Source organism: Setaria viridis, chromosome 6, assembly GCF_005286985.2.
Source record: "Setaria viridis chromosome 6, Setaria_viridis_v4.0, whole genome shotgun sequence".
Taxonomy (NCBI): Eukaryota; Viridiplantae; Streptophyta; class Magnoliopsida; order Poales; family Poaceae; genus Setaria; species Setaria viridis.
The window spans coordinates 29421949-29443396 of NC_048268.2; the positions used below are offsets into that span (position 1 = coordinate 29421949).

The 21448-nt window shown below is 42.8% G+C and overlaps 2 protein-coding genes across 3 annotated transcripts; both read left to right on the plus strand.

Moving 5' to 3' along the window:
* Positions 1–11679: 11679 nt before the first annotated feature.
* LOC117862018 (eukaryotic translation initiation factor 3 subunit C) lies at positions 11680–17348 on the plus strand. 2 transcript variants are annotated; one of them, XM_034745527.2, is made up of 5 exons: positions 11680–11830; positions 13419–13491; positions 13601–13684; positions 13793–15562; positions 16246–17348. In XM_034745527.2, the coding sequence occupies exons 2-5, from the start codon at positions 13462–13464 to the stop codon at positions 17125–17127; spliced, it is 2766 nt and encodes a 921-aa protein (XP_034601418.1). In that variant the 5' UTR covers positions 11680–11830; positions 13419–13461; the 3' UTR covers positions 17128–17348. The 2 variants fall into 2 exon arrangements, with proteins under 2 accessions (XP_034601418.1, XP_072150667.1); XM_072294566.1 differs by lacking the exon at positions 13419–13491 and having other exon boundaries at positions 11702–11830.
* Positions 17349–18061: 713 nt separating this feature from the next.
* Positions 18062–19293, plus strand: LOC117861885 (uncharacterized). Its single transcript, XM_034745408.2, has one exon. It carries the CDS (start codon positions 18118–18120, stop codon positions 19075–19077), a length of 960 nt encoding a protein of 319 aa, XP_034601299.1. The 5' UTR covers positions 18062–18117; the 3' UTR covers positions 19078–19293.
* Positions 19294–21448: the final 2155 nt, after the last annotated feature.

Genomic DNA, 21448 nt, shown 5'->3' on the forward strand with positions numbered 1-21448 from the left:
TTTTTTTTCTAGCGTATCTCGATGAGAACTAATGCAGAGTCTCCAATAGAAAAAAATAAGATCATATTGCTACAATACTATTACTATTTCCTTGAGTTACCTCTCATTTGTTAAATATTCAAATACAATACATTTACAGATATATGCTTATTATCTTTATCCGATTGTGATAATTAATAATTACTCTATAACATTTTCATTCACATTTATTATCTTTAACTTTCACTTTGAATCGTAAATATGCCCTTGAATTTGTTTAATGTATCCTAAGTTTGAGCTATAGTTTTAACATTGAAATCTATTTTCTCATCACTTCCTTTATATCTTTATAAATGATAACATACACATCATGCGTATACCTTATTGTTATATCATATAAGAATAGTGTAAGAAATAGACGATTTAGAATCATATATTGATGTACACTTTTAATTAAGGCGATTTGGATTGAAATTTAGGGTTACCTCATGTTATTTTTAATAATGGCATATGTGGGTAATATAGATGCAAATTTAAGGTGTTACATTAAGTTATTTTTTAAATATTAGTGGTGCCAATTTAGTTGCAAATTCAAAGGGTTATTCTAATTTTTTTTATAACGGCATTTATGGGTAATTTTGATGAACATCGGGGTTACTTAAGTTTATTTTATATAATGGGTAATTTTGATATAAATTTAGGGGTTACTTTAGGCTATTTACATAATGGTATAGGTGGGTAGTTTTTTATAAAATATAATAGATCCAATGGCTACGATGATTTGAATTTACCGATTGGCTAGATGTTTTGTTTTTTTTGAGAATTTCTTGAATTTCTATTTTTCTAAAGTGTCCACCTAGGATTCTAAGTGATTTCACCTGGAGGCTTCAAAAGAAGATCCTAGGTGGTAGTCCCCAATTAGTAATTGTAAAATTTCACATTCACGACTACTTCCTTCACCCCATCTCCCATTTCATCTACTCTGCATATTTCCTCTGAATTGGATAGCATTTACTCTGGATCTGGTTGTACAACAGCGCAGGGATGAGGGGCAGAAATTTGAAAACCACAACTCGAGCTGGTCGCATCCCGTCTCATTTACTCCTTGCCTTGTTCAATTGAGCAACACGCTGCCGCCATCATTGCAGCCTTGAATGCCGGAGCCAGTTAGTAGGTGCTCCACTTTTATTTCACTTCTCCATAGCTTCCTGACCTGCGACGAGTAAATATGGACGCTGTTTGGATTGTTCGTCAGTGTCCATCAGGCCATTTCAAAATATTATGATATAAAAAAAATCAAATGATACTGAAAAAGGTGGTGAAAAGTTGCTGCCCGGGAAAGTGGCTTCGTATTTTAGTGGGGGTACTGTCGAGTTAGGAATCCTTAAACATGTGCAGGTTGAGATGATTAGACCAAGGGTCAATGCGTGCATCATACGAAAAAAATTATATAGTTGACCTGGAAAACATGGAAAGGATAAATGAACTTTCGAGCCGTTTACTTGATGAAGGAGCCGGTTTGGTTGTCGTGTTCTTTAATTTGTTGGTAGTCGGGATCTGCTGATTGGGCAACCCGGGGCTATCTGGTTGATTCTGCTCGTGCCCCAAGTCCCTCACTCTCAACTTGACGAGTAGGAGTATTTCCATTCGGTAAAGTGCTCTCAACTTGACGAGTAGTACTAGGGATCTCTTTGGATCCAAGGATAAATTTTAGTTCTGCATTTTTAACTTATTTTTTAGCTCTTGAGATCCAAACAGGTGGGCTAAAGAGAGCAAATAGCTAAAATCTGAGCTAAAAAATTTTGCTCCCAAAGAGACCTTAAAAGGGACTAAAAGTGGCCCCCGGACCAATTTCCTCCCCTTGCCCCCCTCCCCTCTCTCTCTTCCCCGCACCCTCTCTCTGCACTCTCTCTCTCTCCCCCTCCTCCTTCGTCCGCCGCCGCCGCCGCCTCCACCTCGCCTCGCCAGCCCCACCGTCTCCGCTCGGACCCACGCCGCCGCCACCACCTCCTCCTCCTCCGCCTTGCCGCCGCTGCCGAATCCGAGCCCAGGCCACGGGTGCTGGTCTGGTGACGGCTCCTTACTGCTGCTTCCTCGATGTTGATGCGGATCCGACGCCTCCGTCTTCACCTCCGCGTCGGCGCTGCCGTGGTCCGCCGGTGTCGTCGTCCTCCTGCGTCCGCTTCAGCCCATTGGAGATGCTGAATAGCCTCACGGCCTGCTCGGGGTCCGCCTCCTTTGCCATTCTCTGCTGCCCCCAGCCGCCGCCGCTGCCCTCCCCCTCACCGCCGCCTTCCTCAGGGATGGAGGGCCGCGGCGGGCCTTGCCGCCGCGCGAGCGCCGCTCTGATGTGCTTGGCGGGCGACGACGGCAGGAAAGGCAGCCGCAGCAGGTGTCTCGCCGGGTTGCGCGGGGGAAGACTTGCGTGGGGACGCCGCGGAGCCGCCGAAGAGGTGGTGCGCGGGGCTCGGGCTCGATCGTGGGGAGGAGGCGGGGCATGCCGGACGCGGAGGGGAGGTGCGCTGGGGTGTAGGGGAGGAGGTGGAGGACGAGTGGGGAGTGCTCAATAAATGAGGGCAAATCGGTTTTTGTTTGATGAAGGACTAAAGTTTAGCTCATGGATCCAAACAGGTGGGCAGAACTAAAGTTTAGGAGCTAAAATTTAGGGGCTTAAGTTTAGCCCATGAACTAGTGATCCAAACACCACCTTAGTTAACCAGTCTTGGAAAACAAAAATGGCTTTTAGTTTTGGAGTACAAATCAATGAAACAATTTCAAGCATATCGAAATATTAACTGTTAGGATACCAACGCGATGCTGAAGATCACTCTTTTGACTATGAATGTTTATAAAATATACGGTATAAATGAAAAAATGTTTATATATGTCTTTTTTAGAACGTAGGAGGTAGGGATCAAAAGTGTTATGCATTTTCTAGCCACGTGCGAGCTTCTGGCCATTGGTCCCATCACATGGTCCGGGACTCAACTTCGGCCGAGGTTGAAGGGGAACGAACTGAGGGTTCCCTCATCAGGAAATGAGAAACAAGGATCGACCAGATACTGATTTTCCACCTTATTCCCTCTTGAATTTAGGATAGGGTTTACATGGAGAGCTTATCCACACTGCCCAGCTGTTTCATACTCCAATTTGCTAGTAGGTCCTCTATGCATTGCACTGCGACGATTCACCCCTTTTGGAGTCATTATCCCGTGGCGTTATGACAAGAATGCAAATGCCTTGGCATTGATGAAACAAATAATGCCCTGTATCCATCGTACAGATAAACGCCACCATCACATCCTTTGTCCCGCGATAACCCTAAGGACAGTCTTAGTGCACAGTTTTATTCACTGTTACCAAGACTGTAAACTAGATAATCGTGCCAGTTATATTGCATTGTTACCAAGACTGTAAACTAGATAATCGTGCCTGTTAAGTGTTATGAGGATAAAACTCCTCTCATATATGATAAAACTCTTCTTTCTCTCTCCTCATAAAGACCTTGCCAAGTCACCAATTTTACTAATGTGACATGAAATTTAATGTTCATAAAACTCTTCATGAAATCTCATTGGGACTAGCCTAAAAATGACACGTTAACATCTGAAGAACTTTTTGAAATGGGGGCTCATGCACATCGCTCCGGGAATTCGGGATGCAACATGCAACCGCAGGCATACTGGCTGCGCTTTTACACATGTTGTTGCAGCAGCAGCCACACAAGGCAAAGGAACCTCACTCAAACCTGTTGCAGCAAGTGTGTCAATGTTCATGGTGCATGGGCCACGTCACATGGAAGCCCTCATTTAAGGCCGAAAGGTCATTAACCGTCGTCACGAGATATCTCTCCGGTCCTTCCTGTTGTGAAACACATTATTAGTGATCAATTAATATTATAGATAATTGTAGAGGACCTTTCATGAAAAGGTGTGGACCTTTCACGATGGGGCCAACTTTCAAGGGACATGATGCCCTTTGGGCATTTTCTTTCCCCTTTATAAATATGTAACCAGACCATTGATTTAATCAATGAAGAGAATCCTCATATTCATTCTCTCTATCTCTTTCAACTCTCAACACATCAACAACCACGACGAGAAAAGGTGAGACATTATACTGCATCTACAAGTAATGAGAAGAGATGAACGCACACGTTCACACCATGCTCACACAATGAAAGATGCAAATCATCTATCCTATGCCGTTGGTGCACGGCGGCCACCAGTACCTCTTCCAAGCGTACAAAGATGACGGCCTCCACGATAGCTTCCACACCATGGCTGACATCTTGCAGGACGCCATGACTGGCATGATCATCAGCGACATGCTCATCGTGGATGCCCCTTCACTCCACCACTGGAGCAAGGCCAGCGGCTTGGCCTTGCATCACCGATGGCGGCCCCATCCCCTGCCTCTGTAGCACCGCTCTTGATGCCCAGCCCTCTCGGCCGCATCGCGGTCATATACCGGCAATGGCCTGCCGCCGACCACAACCAGTGCCTAGGGGCTGGTAAGGACAAGGGGCGATGGTAGCGGTGCATCCGTGCTTCACCACCATGGGGACAATGGATGCTCGCCAGGGTGTGCCACCATTCTTCAACGCTAGCAGGCCCTCCGAGGCTGCATCTCCTGTGGCAACCCCGGTAGTGGCCCAGCCGGTGCGCCCTCGGCGGCCAGTCCTCTTGGCCATGTCACGGCCATGGCCCACCACTCGGGGATTCTATGCGACACGTGGAGCCTAGCAACGCTGGGCTGCTCCTCCAATGCTTGAACAGCAAAGGTCGGTGGCCGATGGTGGTAGACTCATGGGAGGCAGCACTTGCATGGCTACGTGCCGCTACACGGCCTCCTGGCCGGCGGCCTAGATGAAGACCGGCGGCAAGGCTGTAGGCGATGGCGAGCCCACGTGGTTGCACCGTGCACATCAGCAGCATGACGTGCGGCCTTCCGGCCATCGGTGCGACAGCAAGAGGCTGCGGCGACGGCTTAGATGAGGAGCGGAACCCTAACCGGCTCCTTCCACCTTTAATATGGGCCACGCCCGGCTAGGCTGATTGGGCCGCAAGGCCTGCAGGCCGAGCCAGACGCCAAATAAGGGTCGGCGACATGGCCTACGACTGTTGCTACTGAGCCGCCCGCCAGGCCAGATCAGGCCACCAGGCCACCTCCGTTTTACAATATAGCTCCCTGGCTTACCTTTGTTTGCATGTCTATAATATTCAATTTTGCATGTTTCTATTTTAGCCCATGGATTGTTCTATAAATATGTGTTGTCATACACATTGTTCGATATACCATCAGGCATTAGCACCTATGCAATAAGGATGCCAAATTTACTGCAGTAATTGCGCATCATTATGATCCACAAATCTTTCATTGGTGTTGAACAATCTTTACATATGCAATTTATTTTGTTTGCATAATTAAATACTTGATCAATAATCTACATCATGTAGAAGGTGATGCAAAATTAAATTAAGGTATATAAATATGATTTTGGAATAACACAAGATGATGTGACCTAGGCACTGGTTGCGATAAGTTCTTATCTAAGAATTTATTTGCCTTGAGACCGTGCTTTTAGGCAGCAAATTACTTGCTCATCACTAAAAAGTCTACATCTTATGATGATTACCATCTATGTGTAGATCCAAAGATTCATACAATGAAAAAATTGTATTAACTGTGACTATCAAGTCATTCAGTCCCACAGGAATATAAACAATATATTTACAGTAGTTGCACTGCTCATTGATGTATACCTTAATTTTGTTGCAAAAATTATTTTTCCTTCGCTAGTTTTGCATAATAATAATGTCAATATGGTGATTAGTCCTAAAATGACGTGTGTAACACATATAAATGGAGTCTAAGGTATTTATTGCAATCATGCAAACTATGTCTATAGCAACAAGTTTCTCGTCCACTACTTCAAAGTCTACAACATTCTAGTGACTACCTTTTGATGTGTTGACTCACTAGTACATGATGATCGAGTTACACTCGATAGCAACGATTTCATCGCCTATCAAAGATGAGGTCTGCACTACTTGTACTTCAAGTCACATCTTGAATGTACATGATTTTGCATAGAATAATTCAAGACTCCTCTTGAATTCAAAATTTAGGCATAAAATTTTGCTTAAATAATAGCAAAAAAACTGCAACATATTTTGGTGACTATCTTTTATCATATATACGTAGAGACTATATTTTGGCAATGATCATCATATCATCTATTGTCAAAAGAGTGGTGTCTAGAACATGTGCAACGACTTCTATCATCTGTTAATTATAGAATAGTCCACTTATAATCATTATAATCAAGTATCAACTTGATTAAAAAAAGCTGCACGACAATAATATTTCAGGCTATATAGTTTACTCCTCGAGTAAATTCATTACAATATACATGATTTACACAATGGATGGGATTTATCCTCGAAAATGGGCACTTGATATCAACGATATCATCGGGAGACTCATGGCACCACTGCCACCACATTGTTCTACCCTAATCAAAGTACCCAATCCATTATTGGCATTACCACACATGCACCTTTGTGTGTTACTACATTTCTTCCATTCAGATTTTACAAGTCTGAGTATCCAAAGGAGTAAAATCCATTTATTCTTTGAACATTAACAAATAATAGAACTTTCAGTTCATGGAATTTACAACACAATAGATCCCATATATAAAATGTCACTTTCCTAAAAATGACCATAATGACAAATCTCATGTTTGTCTAAAGTGTGGTTGTACATTCAAGTACACATGATTTCCAAATCAATTATATGGTTCAAACAATACCTCCACTCCATTGGAGGAAAGCGAGTTCAAGGAGATCAATTTGAAGCTTACTTCAATAAATTAGATCTCCATAGGTTTCCATATAATTCATGGAATTATCATTAGTTCAACACTATACTACTACAAGTAGCATATTGTCCATCATTAATATCATGTACCTCATACATGGTATTTATTCAGGGTCCAACCAGATAGAAAAGGAGTTTTGTTTAGTGGATCAAATTACCACTATCACAATTGTGGGAGATATAAACTCTCCTTACGGGTATTCAATTATTAATCATAGATGCACTCATATATTCTACAAATATTCCAATATGTTTTCATGACATACATTAGTATGGTTTCATATCAAAACCTATTACTAAGAAAAATGCTATCAACACTCAACTTGGTACAATGGACATGTAAATTAAATAATCATAACAATCTTTTCATACCATCTGGGATGTATTATATGTACATACATCAACCCCATTTGACATGTTGCGTATACAATAATTTTTCAATCTTGGTCATTCTAACTCATGAATGATAAGAAAAATTATGACAATTCTATTGGTCATAGCATATATTCCCAAAATCCTCATATTTTGTGCACCACATGTGTTACAAGGGAATTAATTTTAAGGCCCTCTTACTTTAAAATTCCAATTAATGAGCCACTAAAATTCTTAAACACATTCAAGATAAGTTGGCCATATTCAGCCATTTATGGACTATCCATGAACTCTAAAGTGCTTATGCATGCATTTGCAAATAGTTCCACATATGTTCCTTACTTATTATAAGGCATCACGATTTTATCAAATTTATTGCTCTAATTTTTCAACTTAGAGCAAATTTTCTTGGACACAGGATTAAATCCATTCATATGGAATCATTTAGATTTGGGAACTAAATCACTAAGTCTCTATATTCATACCAATTATGGCTTAATTGAATCTCTTATCGAGGTAACTTATTTGCATGACCATCCAAATAGAATTGAATTTATCAACATCAAGTCGATAATATGCGGACTTACACACCGCATAATCTAAATTCATAAAATTGCAATCATACGACTCCCTCCAATACAGTTAGTACGTGGAAACTTGGCCACAGCCAAATATTTCCCATCTGCATGTCAGTTATATTTTTCACATACCGATATCACCACCTCAGCATACATCATGGGCATTAGGAACCCACACAAAAGGTATTATTATCCATCATTCATATAATACCTTAGATTTCTTGTGGGGATTTATACACAACCCGTATGTTGATCATAGTTTGAGGATAATTCCACGCATTAGGGGAGATTAATACCACACATAGAATGCCAGGAATCCAAAATGAATGTTACACATATTCAGTCTTCATATCCACATACATAACAAAGAATATCTGAATAACCAGTTCTGAATATCTTATATTTGTAACACATTACAAATAGCCTACCAAATGCATTTGCTTATAAAAAATGTCATCTTATCCAATCCCTACAATTAGTATGCTAGAAAGAGTGATGATCTAACAAGAGATCACTCAACTCCCAAATTAAAATAAGAGGGGGAGAAGTATGATCATTAGGGATATAGCTTATTACAAGCATCCGCGGAAATAGGAGGACATATCCTCCAAGATAGTAAATGCAAATCAGCATCATGCATGTTGTTAGACACTTTATGGATATTAAAAATCCAAAGCCTATAAATGTTCAATATTCAAAAGCCCAGTATATGTGCACATAAATTCAGGCACTGGGTCATTGGAACACTCTAACTCTATCATCATGGGAAATGAGATATGAGTTCTAATGGGTGAATATTTCACTTGCTATATTGGTTCCGTTGAATCAATTATACAAAGACTACAAATTATCGACATATGCTCCTCAAAATTGGTATACACCTTAAACTGGATCTAGACCAAAAGTCCTAAGTAGAGTGTATCAACACTCAAATTGGGTCAAAGCAAAGGTGCCAATTATGGAGAATTTCTCTCATTCACTAGCGAGAGGTATTTACCATAGTAATATCATCTTCTCACAAATGCATTCTTTATGAAATCAAGGTGTTGAGATAATGAGAGATTATAGTAACAGTTTCACACAGAGACCAAGCAACATACCCTCGTGGTATATGTGAAAATTATATTCCCATATTTAATCATTGGCAGATCAAATAAGTTTGATAGATTTGGATATACAAGTCCTCAACAGACTTCACATTCTAAATCTAAATAGAAATCGCAACATATATTGTGTATAACTAGTCACTACATGGCTTGAAATAGTCAAGTTGATTGTGGTACAACTGACTAAGAGAGTATCTTCCATAGAAGGATTACTCCAATAACTATGATTGCATATGTGTTCATAAACAAATCCGACTTGGATTTTTCATCATCTCAACACACAAACAAACAAGCATTCATTTTATGACGGAATTTGAGATGAAAATTTGGGTAAAATCAAACTATGCTTAAGTTTACAACTTATGCATATATATTAGTTTATCAATATTCAATTGATATTGTATACCAATATTCAAATAATATTGGACAAGCATATCCATCAACACTTATGGTCATTCAGTCCCTAAGAGATAGATCAATATCCATTTAGACCCTAGGATGATAAACTTAGTGCCAAGAAAGTGCTTGTGTATTATACAAATTGCAACATGCCTAATACTGCATTTATAGATACCTTGCTATAGCACAAATTAGTGCAACTCCAACAATACCATACTAGTGGGAGTTTAGAAAGGATATCCACGGATATCTAAATGGTACTAAAAAGTCTTGATTTATTATTTTGAGACATGACAAAGTAGGATATCAAGATACTGTCTAACTGATCCCCATATTGCCAGGTCATAGACTGATATAGATAATAAAATTTTCAGGTGAGTCATCAAAATGGACTCTAATAGAAACTTTTATCTGTCATTTTGGAGCATCACATGTATATATATATGACTTCGGTGAATGATAAAATGTGATTCCATCAAATCACTAAATATTATCCATAAATGATAATGCAATTTGTATTGCTTGGATGAAACCATATTACATATGAGCAATATCATTAACTTATTGTCCAAAATGTTTATCCTCATTTTTACAAAGTGAGGGAATAAACATCTTGCAAAATATACTCACTAATGTACTTATCCACCACTACATCGTAGAATGGTGTTCATGGTAAGTGGTGAGTGACAACTTTAATTTTTGCAAGGCTGAGGGGGAGTTTTTCTAATCTATATGAGTTTTTCCTCACAAAGGTTTCTCATCAAAGATTTTAATGAGGTAGTATTAATACAAGAATATATGTCATATCACCTATCTTCCCTATCGGGAATTTTAAAGGCGGTATTCAAGACATATTACATGTCATACCTTCTATTTTCTCTACAAGAGTTTTTAAGGAGGTATAAAAGACATACAATTCCTTCTTATATTTTTCCATTGGGTTTTAGGGAAGGTTATTCGAATATGATTCTTAGATCATAATATTATTGATCTCCAAACTCACTTATGAGTTTTCCTTTTCAAGGTTTTTCTCATACAAGTTTGCAATGAGACAATAATCTAAATATGCTATATCATTTTCTCCTTATATTTTCCCAGTAGGTTTTAAAAGAGTTTTAATAGCATACATGGACATACAAATTGGTTTCTCCTCAATATTTTCCCATAGGATTTTTGGAGGAGTTTTTCCCATAGGATAATAAAAAATGATTGAATAAGGATTACATGAAGCTTACAAGGAGCTAATTGATCAAGGGGGAGTGTTGTGAAACACATTATTAATGATCAATTAATATTATTGATAATTATAGAGGATTTTTCATGACGGGACTAACTCACAAGGGATATGATGCTTTCAGGGCGGGGGAGGGGGGGCAGGGGGACGGCTGCCCTAAGCCCCCAAATCCCAAGGGCCCCACCCCCAGGTGGCGCACAAGGCACAGGTGACCAGGCCTGAGACTAAAAGGCAGGCGCACAGCAGCACAGGTGACCAGGCCTGAGGCCTAAAACTAGGCGCACAGGTGACCAGGCCTAACTCCTTACAAGCCACGCAGCACGTGTGACCAGGCCAGCAGGCCTAAAGGCAAACACGATTAGATCGCACTCAGCGACCGCTGTAGCACCGCTGCCGCACGCGCCTGCTGCTACCATGCTGTGCCTGGACTCCCGCCGCATGCACGCGATCCCCTCCGGAATCGCGCGTATTGTTCCTGTTCATGTTCGACTTCGCATCAGGCTGTTCCTATTCGACCGCACCGGTACTCAACTAAGAAATTGTTGGATGAGATTGACATCAACCCTATCATAGGTGACTTTACATCGAGGAATGCTAGAAGAAATTTTAAGGTAATATGTTTAAATAATTTGATATAAATTTTGCTTTTAGATACATTTAAGTATTTATAGGTAATATTTCATATATATTTGTATAATATTTATATTAAAGGGTCCGAGTTTTACTTTCATCCCGAGCCTCCAAAATCTCAGAAGCGGCCCTGCATGCTTTTTGGGTATTTTTTATTTCCTTGTATAAATATATAACCAGATCATTGGTTCGGTCAAGGGAATCCTTAACGAAGATAATCCTCAGATTCGTCAGCTGCTAAGAAAGTGAACACAGAAAAGGACATAAAGAAATACTGCTGTAACTGTAAGCCTCTAGTTCTTTAGTTTAAGAGAAGAAAGAAGTGTACAGCAGCCAACTCGGCAAATATAGCCCAACAAGAGAATCGAAGGCTAATTTCAGCCCAAAAGCAGGGTAACCACGTATTGGGCCAAGACTTTCTTGCTATGCGGCCCTTTTGTTGTCCGGTCCAATCAAGCCCTTCCCGAGCGCCGCCGCCCCAATATAAGCCTCCTCGATCGTCGATCTCCCTTTCCCCATCACCACCCAACCAAAGGGAAAGCAGCTCTCCGCCGCCCCGCCCCACCGTGCCCTAGCGCGCGCCGACGTCGTCCCCGCCCCGCGACTCCGCGACGACGGCGCCTCTTCCTCCCTCTCCACGTTTCCAAGTAATGCCGCGCTCGCTCTTCGATCTCTCCCTAATTTTATCGTGGTTCCTCCGTTCGTTCGTGTGGGTTATTGCTGTAGGCCGTATAGGGCATCATTCGTATTGCGGGGGGTCAGGTGCGACGATGTTACGGATTGAATTTCGGCGAAGGTTGTTCGTTTCGAGATGTTTGTGCGCACCGTGCCGTCGATCTCCGTGACTCCATCCGATGTTTCTAGGCTGAAAATTGCCACCGGCATTAGGGTTTTGACCTGAAACGTTTTGGTGCCGTTTGGAATGAATTGCTGGTGGATTTGTAGCCCAATTGGTGGTTTAGCTTCCTGGAGATGCTTGTTTTATTGTTTTGTTTGATACCTTTGCTCGTTTGGCACCTGAGACTACAACGCAAATCCATGGCTGGTACAGAAGCTCTGGTCCTAACGATGAGCACATTATAGGCGAGGATGAACTAAATACCAGTTGATTAGAGTCTTAAGTTGACGTTTCTCTTTTTGTAGTTTCACCCCATGGTTTTCCTATTCAGCCATAGGCCAACTGGCTAAGCAGCATATGTGGGTAGTATTTGGCATAAGTTTAGACAATTAGAACAACTCAGCCCAAAGCTTGGTGGAATCTTGGTGGAACTACTGTTTGCGCAATTACATACTATATAGTTTTGTTGACAGAAAACTTAAGGAATGCTATTAATGTGGCAAATGGGCATAGTTTGACGATCTACATAATACTTATTTGGTAGATGTAAAAGATGATGTACCTTTTCCCCTGATGCTTTATCCTATTGTGTGGATTCATTGAACTCTTCCAATGTGATTTCTCTTTTTTAGGTTTTCCTGTGATTATTATGTTTGTTGATTTGTGGTGTTGCAAATTGGTCGCGCCTTCTTTCTTTGATTGGACTACTGGAGACATGTTTAATTTACTGTTTACCTATGTTATATATGCAGCCAGGCTTAAAGATCTTATATGTCCTTTTGTATTTCTCATACTACATTCACATGGCTATTTTTTTGCTTGTTTTTAATTCTTAGCAACTGGCAGGAATTGACTTGTTCTTACTATTACGAACACAAACTGTAGAGTTGTGCAAAACCCCTGAACTCCTGGATGACTGATCAACACTGAATATAGCCTGCCACAGAATGTTAAAGTTAGGTAGTGTTTGGTTCCTTGTATGAACTGATACATGTATGAACTGGTGCGGGATCTGAGCACGACCAAGTGTTTGGTTCGTTGAATCGCACCGTTTCGTCCAGGATGAGATGGTTCAGATTCTTGGAATATACCGAGAAGATGCCGTACCGAGCTGTGCGCTAAAATCGACCGAACGACTCAGTACAGGATGGAATCATCCCCACCTGTATCAATCCATCCAGGATCAACCCATCCAGCTGAACCATCCCATACATGATCATCTTCCATGCGAGCAACCAAATACTACCTTAGTTGTTGAAAATATATCACTTTTGTGCGCATCTGTTTGGTTCAGTTTTCAACTTTCTGTTAAACTCTAACTTTGCAGTTAGAGTTTGTTGCATGTTTCATTACACAGTTTTTCAGTTAAAAGGATATTTCACTTGCACAATTTGTAGGTTCAGGAGATCCAAATAGTACAAAACAAACCAAACGTCAACCATGCAGAGCTCACGCTTCTGGTTACGACTGGTACCACAGTTTTCGGTTCTCTAACAGTTTGAATTATGACCTACGATGATTACTTTACCTGATTAATACTAAGATTCGATTGCCTTTTGCCTTGTTTTCTTAATTTCAGGGAGATACTGACTCTGATGATGATGAGAGTAAATCTGTTGGTCAAATGTCAGCCATGCAGACCTCACGCTTCTGGTCACGACAGGTACCACAGTTTTCGGTTCTCTAATATTTTGAATATGACCTACGATGATTACTTTACCTGATTAATACTAAGATTCCATTGCCTTTTGCCTTGTTTTCTCAATTTCAGGGAGATACTGACTCTGATGACTATGAGAGTAAATCTGTGGAAAGTTTGCCTGATGACGTCCCTCCTCGTCCTATCAGGAATCCTGAGGACCACAAGTATTACTTGGGCAACTCAAGTGACAGTGATGAGTCGGATACTCATCGTGTGGTGCGGCCATTAAAGGTCAAACTTAATGAGGAGATGTGGTCTACTGTTGAACAGATACGCAATGCTATGAAGATCAATGATTGGGTTAGTCTCCAAGGTTGCTTCGAAAACCTCAACAAACAGCTTGAGAAGGTTGTTCGTGTCAATGAGTCCAACAAGCTTCCAAATGCATACATCCTTTCTCTTACATTGCTTGAAGACTTCCTCACTGAGTCACTCGCAAACAAGGAAGCCAAGAAGATGAATAGCAGCAACTCAAAGGCACTAAATTCAATGAAGCAAAATCTTAAGAAGAAGAACAAACAGTATGCAGAGCTGATACTGAAGTGCAGAGAGAATCCGGAGTGTTTTTACAAGGAGGGTGCAAATGACAAGGGCAAGGATGACAGTGATGATGAATATGATAGTGATCCAGATGTTGATATAAATAGGCTAGCATCTGATAAGAGAGAGGATAATAATCATCGGTATGGACAGAATGAAGAACCCTTGAACAAGATAACCGACAAGGACAATCCTATGGACAAGCAGTTCTCCAAAGACCCAAGTGAGATTACTTGGGAAATTGTTGACAAGAAGCTGAAGGAAATTGTGGCATCAAGGGGCAAGAAAGGTACTGGGAGAGTTGAAAGGGTAGACCAACTTATGTTCTTGAGTCATGTGGCAAAAACACCTTCTCAGAAGCTCAAAGTTCTTTGTCATGTGATTTCAGCTCAGTTTGACATCAATCCCAGCTTGCTTGGCCACATGCCGATCAATGTGTGGAAGAGCTGTGCTAACAATATTCTTCTTGTGCTTGACATCCTGCAGCAATATCCCAATATTGTGATTGACAACTTAGTTGAGCCTGCCGAGAAGGAGACTTGTAATGGTGCTGATTATGGTGGAACTATCCATGTGTCAGGTGATTTGGCTGCCTTCCTTGAGAGACTGGACTCTGAGTATTTCAAGAGTTTGCAGTACACTGAGCCACACACAAAAGATTACGTCCAGAGGCTGCGGGATGAGCCCTTGTTTATGGTTGTTTCACAAAATGTACAGGGTTACCTGGAAAGAGTTGGGAATTTTAGGGCTTCTGCTAAGGTTGCACTGCATCAAGTTGAACTTATTTACTATAAACCCCAAGAAGTGTATGATGCAATGAGAAACTTGGCAGAACAGGCTGAAAATGAAGATCGGGATGCCAAGGCGATTGATGGATGTATCAGGCCAACACCATTTGTTGTCATTCCAGAAGTTGTACCTAGAAGGCCTATTTTCCCTCCCAGTAGTAGAACTTTGATGGATGGATTGACATCTATAATTTACAAGTATGGAGATGAAAGGACCAAAGCCAGAGCAATGCTATGCGATGTATACCACCATGCAATCTCTGATGAATTCCCAGTTGCCCGTGACTTGCTATTAATGAGTCATTTGCAAGATGGAATTAAGCTTATGGACATATCTTCACAGATCTTGTTTAACAGAGTCATTGCGCAGCTGGGTCTTTGTGCTTTTAGGGCTGGATTGACAGCTGAAGCCTATGATTGCCTATCTGAGTTATATGCAACTGGGAGAGTTAGAGAATTGCTTGCACAAGGTGTACGTTATGGCCGTTATCATGAAAAAACCCCTGAGCAGGTAGTACTCACAATCTCCCCTACATAACACACATGCTCGTACGCTCAGTTTCCGGAAGACAGAAGTACTTCCATTCTTGTAAGATCTGAATAATTATACCTTAGCTATGGGCTAGTTTTTTAATTTCTGTTGAAATGTGCACATTTATTTTTTAGTGGCTATGTATTGGGTTGTTTTGCTAAGTGGAAGCATTCTATCAGTTTTTTATCATGACTTCTGCATATGCTACCGTCAGACAAGTAGACTAACAAAAAAAAAGCATGTGAATAATTCATGCCAGATTTCTCCCCTTTTCTTTTTGCCCCTTTGCACTTTTTTCTTAAGGTAGAGCCTTACACATGCTGAGAGTGATAATTAAGCATATTTTTTTGACACTGTAAGTCAGCACTTCTGGTATACGGTGTATTTATCAAATGGTTATCATGCGTGCCTAGAGAATAAAACGTGTTCTGAGCTAGTAATATTCGTTGAGTTATATATCTGTTTATGTTGTTTGTGAATGTATGCTTTAGTTGTAGACAGAAAACAATCTATTGTCAAAATGATGTCTTGGGCTCGCTTGGCATCTCACATGTTATAGATTAAAGCCTTTGTAGTATAATGTTTTGGATCTGGACCCTCATGTTTCTATACTTGCTGCAGTATAATTGTTATAATTTGTTTGTTATGACTGGTTCCAACAGGAAAGACTTGAGAAGAGACGGCAGATACCTTACCACATGCATATCAATTATGAACTTTTGGAAGCAGCTTATTTCATTTCTGCCATGTTGATAGAGGTGCCTAGCATGGCAGCCAGTACTTACGGCAACCGGAAACCTGTGAACAAAACATTCCGAGCGCTTCTTGAATTCAGCGAGAGGCTGACTTTCGTTAGCCCTCCCGAGAATGTGAGAGGCCATGTTATGGCTGCTGCAAGAATCCTTAAGATGGGTGACTACCAAAAGGCTTTCGATGTCATCAGTTCTCTTGAGATCTGGAAGCTTTGGAGGAGCAGGGAGCATGTTCTTGATATGCTAAAGCTTAAGATCAAAGAAGCAGCTCTTAAAACTTATCTCATTTCTTATTCGTCCTGCTATGGCTCCCTGAGCCTGGGCCAGCTATCTGTGATGTTTGACCTGACTGAATCACATACACACAATATTGTCAGCAAGATGATGATACAGGAGGAGCTTCATGCAAGGTGGGACCAACCAACACGGAGCATCGTCTTTCAGAATGCAGAGCAAATCAGGCTGCACAGGTTGCTCTCTCAGATGGCAGATAACCTTTCTGTCATTGTGGAGAGAAATGAGATGGCTTATGGTGGTAAATCTCTAGTGGAAGAAGCGCCGAGACGCAGGGCTGAGAATCAGGACCCTTCAAAATTGGGGAGGTTGCAGGAAAACTATGATGGTGGACGTCCTGGTTACACTGGAGGAGTGGCAGGCTTCAAGCAGGCTGGTCCGATGTACCCGAAGGACAGGAACAATAAGGCCTTGCATGGTAACTATGGAAGAGTTCACAAACAGGCTTATCCATCTTCAACGCGCATGGTCAATCTGAAAAGGGCTATTGGAGTTTAGAAGGTTGTTCGCTATACAGGAAGGAATGTTCACATAAATAATGTATCAATCACTTGGAGATTAGATGTTACTTGGCTCTTAAATTGTCTGCAAATACCATGTAGGTTTATTTCTGTATTTCATCGCGACCTTAAGATTTTGCGGCTCGTTAATGTTCATTGTTTTGAACATATGGTTTTCGCCTTGGGAATTAATACTTTGGATCCTGAGATTTCTCGTCAGTTGGTGAAGTCATTCTGGCATCAAGTTGTGTCCTCAATCATGTCTTGTTTTCTTGATTGCGATTTTCAGTCGAATGATTTGTAAGAAAACGTAGGATTTTATGTTTAAAGCTAGCTGCTTGTTCCAGGCTCTATGCTATCAAACTTCCTAAAATGGCATTTGATTTTGTTGGTAGAACGGGTGATTTGCTGTTGCACTATGCGGAGAGCAAACCTCTGTAGTTCAATGGCATTGTGTATGAACCTGAATTTCTTTTGTTTAAGTTGCGAGACCTAATCTAGCAGGAATGTCTAAAGCTTTTTTTACCGGCCGTCTTTCACTGAAACCAAAATGGGCACTGCAGCGTTTTTCCTGATAACATGCAGTGTATAGTGTTGTTCAGAGGAAATTGAGCTGAAATATGCTCAAATTCAGTAGCAATTTGATAGAAACAATGCATCATGGATTCCTAGGAGTCCGTTTCTAGTGCTAGACATTTTGTTCTTGTCTTTTTCCATGCAAAATGGTGCTTCTGCCTTAGATGTCTAACCGCATCAGATAGAAATGAAGAAAATTCGCACACAAGGAGAGGAATTGCCAACATGTCCTACTCAGTTCAGAATTTGAAGACTATGTCAGCATTGTGAAAGCTGCCACAAGGCCTCACATCACATTCGCATGTATCCTTAAATTCAGACGTGGAGAGGGAGGAGGAGGGAGAGAGAGAGAGAGAGAGAGAGAGGCTTGGAGCACGTCTTGACCGAATTTTTCCTCAAGGATCCAAGAGCCATGGACGCACCCCGGGGTGTCGTTGCTGTTCTAAGCGAGGCCTTGTGCCTCGCACGCCGGAGCAAGAAGCACATGCTCCCATGCCTCCTGCTCGCCCTGATCCCGACCTCCCTCCAGCTGGTCGGCGGCCATGTCTCCGTGTACTCTCTCCTCCTGGGCTTCATCGCCAGGCTGCGCTCCCTCGGCCGGGAGCATCCCGTCACGCCGCGGTTCTACGACCTGCTCCTCCGCCTCAAGAGCGACGCCGACGCCCTCTCCCACGTCAACGCTGCCCTCGCCGCCGCCTCCCACCTCGGCCGTTTCGCCTCCACGGTGGTCATCGTCCACGCCGCCTCGGCGGCGTGCGCCGGCAGGCACCTGCCGGCGAAGGACCTTCACCTGAAGCTGGCCGCGTCGTGGAAGGCGCCCCTGGTGACCTATCTCTACTCCACACTCCTATCCGTGGGCTACACCGCGGTCTCGGTCGCCCTCATCGCCATCCCGGTCCTGAACATGGCCGCCGCCGCCGGTGGGCCGGCGTCCAGGCTCGCCGTCATCGTCGCCGCAGCCGTCGTCGCCGCGGCGCGGCTCTTGTACATCTACCTGGCCATGGTGTGGGCGGTTGGGGTGGTGGTCTCGGTCGTCGAAGACGGCTGCTGCCGCGGCCTGGAAGCGCTGCACAGGGCCGGGGAGGCGGTGGGTGCGCGGAGCGCGCAGGGATTCCTGATCGCGCTGGTGCTGGCCGCGGCCGACGCCCTCGTCGGCGGCATCGGAGGAAACGGCGGCGGCGGCGGCCGGGGGTGGAGGGACGCGTTCGCGTGCGCCGTGCGCCTCCTGCTCGGGATGTTCTCCCCCATGGTGTACACCGTGTTCTACAACGAGTGCAAGAGGAGCCACGGCGACGGTGCACCGCCGCAGGAGTTGTCGTGTCGCGCCACGGTGGAACATGATCACGGTACAAGCAGCGAGGGAGTGGTTTGAGGTTTGAGTAAGATTTCGAAGATAACTTTTTTCGTGTGTTCTACTACTCTGATCCTTGCTTCCCGATTCGCCGAAGGCTACGTGCATTTCTGTTTCTGTGTTCAGAATAATTTTAGACGTTTGATGAACGGTCAATTATGCTGCTCTTTGATATTTCGATCGGTTATGTTTCGAAGGGAAACCTTAGTATTCAGTACTTTCTCTTGCTCTGACGCTCTGTGGACTTTTGGGTTCAGATGAAGATTCAGTTTAGCTGAACTATTTTCAGAGACTGCAACTCTCTGGCTCTGACGGCATTACATTTGATACATTAGTTCGTTTTCACCTCCCCGGGCTTTCTCCGTCAGCCTATGAACTTAAAATGCCAGTACGGTTGTTCTGCTTTAACCGAACGTCTGGACTTCGTTTTCCATCTCAGTACCAGTCGTGCTTGCAAAGCGAGACCTCTACATTTCACCGTTATTTTTTTCCACCCTGAGATCCCCCCCTTTGTTCATTCTCAAATCTCACTACCTGAACATGACTTGCTTCGCTTTGTCACAAAGACCCAGCGGCGGTCACATCAAGCATGTCTAGCTCTAACGCAAAAATAAATTGCCGGTTAGCATCGGCATTTGCTGGGAGAACTGCCGGCCAAAACAATTTGTTTGGCCTGCGCTGCTCACTGCGGCCACTTGGTGGCACAAAGTGACGAAGGAACAAAACGAGATATAAAGAATTCTTCGTTGAAGAAATCAGCTCGGGCGCCAGTCCTTGGTGTCATCAGACTTGTCCAGATGCCTGCTCCTGCTATGCTCGATGCCTCGGTTACGTGCAAGTGCAACGCAAACTGATGCTTGCAGGTGGCGGATTACTTGATTCTTCCGCTATTATTCTCGTCAATCGATTTTCTCAGCTTTGTTATTGCCCTGAGAGGTTCAAAATTACGAAATGAGCTTAATTGTTCTTATTCTTCCTACGTACATATACAAAATGTAGCAGGCTTTTTTTTTCACTGCTAGCACCCGAACTGCTAGCGCCCGGACGTCCGATGGGAATTTTCCCGCCGGATGCTCCGTTGCAACGTCAAAACAAAACGTATACAACATCCAAAATTTATAGTTATAACATTGAAAAATATGTGAAAAAAATGACTACGCCGTTCGATTCTAGGGTAGAAAATTCCCGCCGCAACATGAACACTATGTTTCATGCAACATTCACTGTGAAATATGCGGAAATAATAATTGCAATATCGATACTTGACATAGTCGAGCCATTAGCATTACCGTTTTTCAAATAAAAAAATGTAGCAGGCTAGGGCTAGCTTTGCAAGTTGGGCTGCGTAGGCTAGAGCCTGCCTTGAGAATCAGTTGGGCCCTTTTTGTGTGAATGCGTCAAATCTTCGTATTGGACTACACGGCTTTTGTAACGTGTCACAAAATAGAAGTGAATTCAGTTCCAACGCGTTCCATGTCCGTCGTCCGACCTATTGCTTCGTGTCGGCTAGCTTTGAGATTCGTGGGCACTCTAGAACCGACGACTGCAATGCCTCTTCAATCTCCTGCTCGCTCCTATCACCGGGCCGCCACTGCAACTATATGCACCGCTAGTGGATGAGGCAGAGCCCGCAGCCAGCGGGGCTCGCTCGTGGTTCTTTTCTCTTCTTATTTTTTCTTTAAATTTTGTCCTTAGAATATACATATTTGCTTCAGAACATTAGATATTGCTTCGTATAATATTTTAAATTATTTATAGGTAATTGTTCAACAAAATATTCTAGAAAATGTGGAACAATTTGCAAATATCATACAATATTTGGGACTTCAAATTTAATTTGAACACCAACCCAAACAAACCTGTCGGTGCGGAATCTAGACGACAAGTAAATGATAGTAGTTTTGCCGTGCATTAGATCGGATATGGCCTAGCACACGATGACACAAGATTTATACTCGTTCGGGAAACGTGCCCTACGTCCAGTTCGAGGTCGGTCGGTCGACTGTATTTCTAAGCCAAAGTGCTCGAAGTTTGCAGTGGGGGTACAAACAGATGAGGGATGAGAAGGGGTGTCCAAGACCCGATCGTGCTCTAGTCCGAGTGGAAGAGAGTGACGGGAGCTCAAACGTGCGCTATGTGTTGGAGAAAATGCTCGCTAGATTTCTCGTGATGTTTGATGTGAAGGGGCCCATCCCCTTTTATAGTCCAAGGGGATGACTTTACAAGTCAGAGGGAGAGAGAGAGAGTGCAGGCGCTGCCTGGTCTTGTCGTCATCCACGTCGCCGGGTACGGTATGGCCATCGCCCACCATCCCTGTTCATGCTCTGTTGTGACGGGCAGGTAGCACAGTGTCTGCCTGACATGGCACGGCGGCACTGTGCAGTGCGTGCGC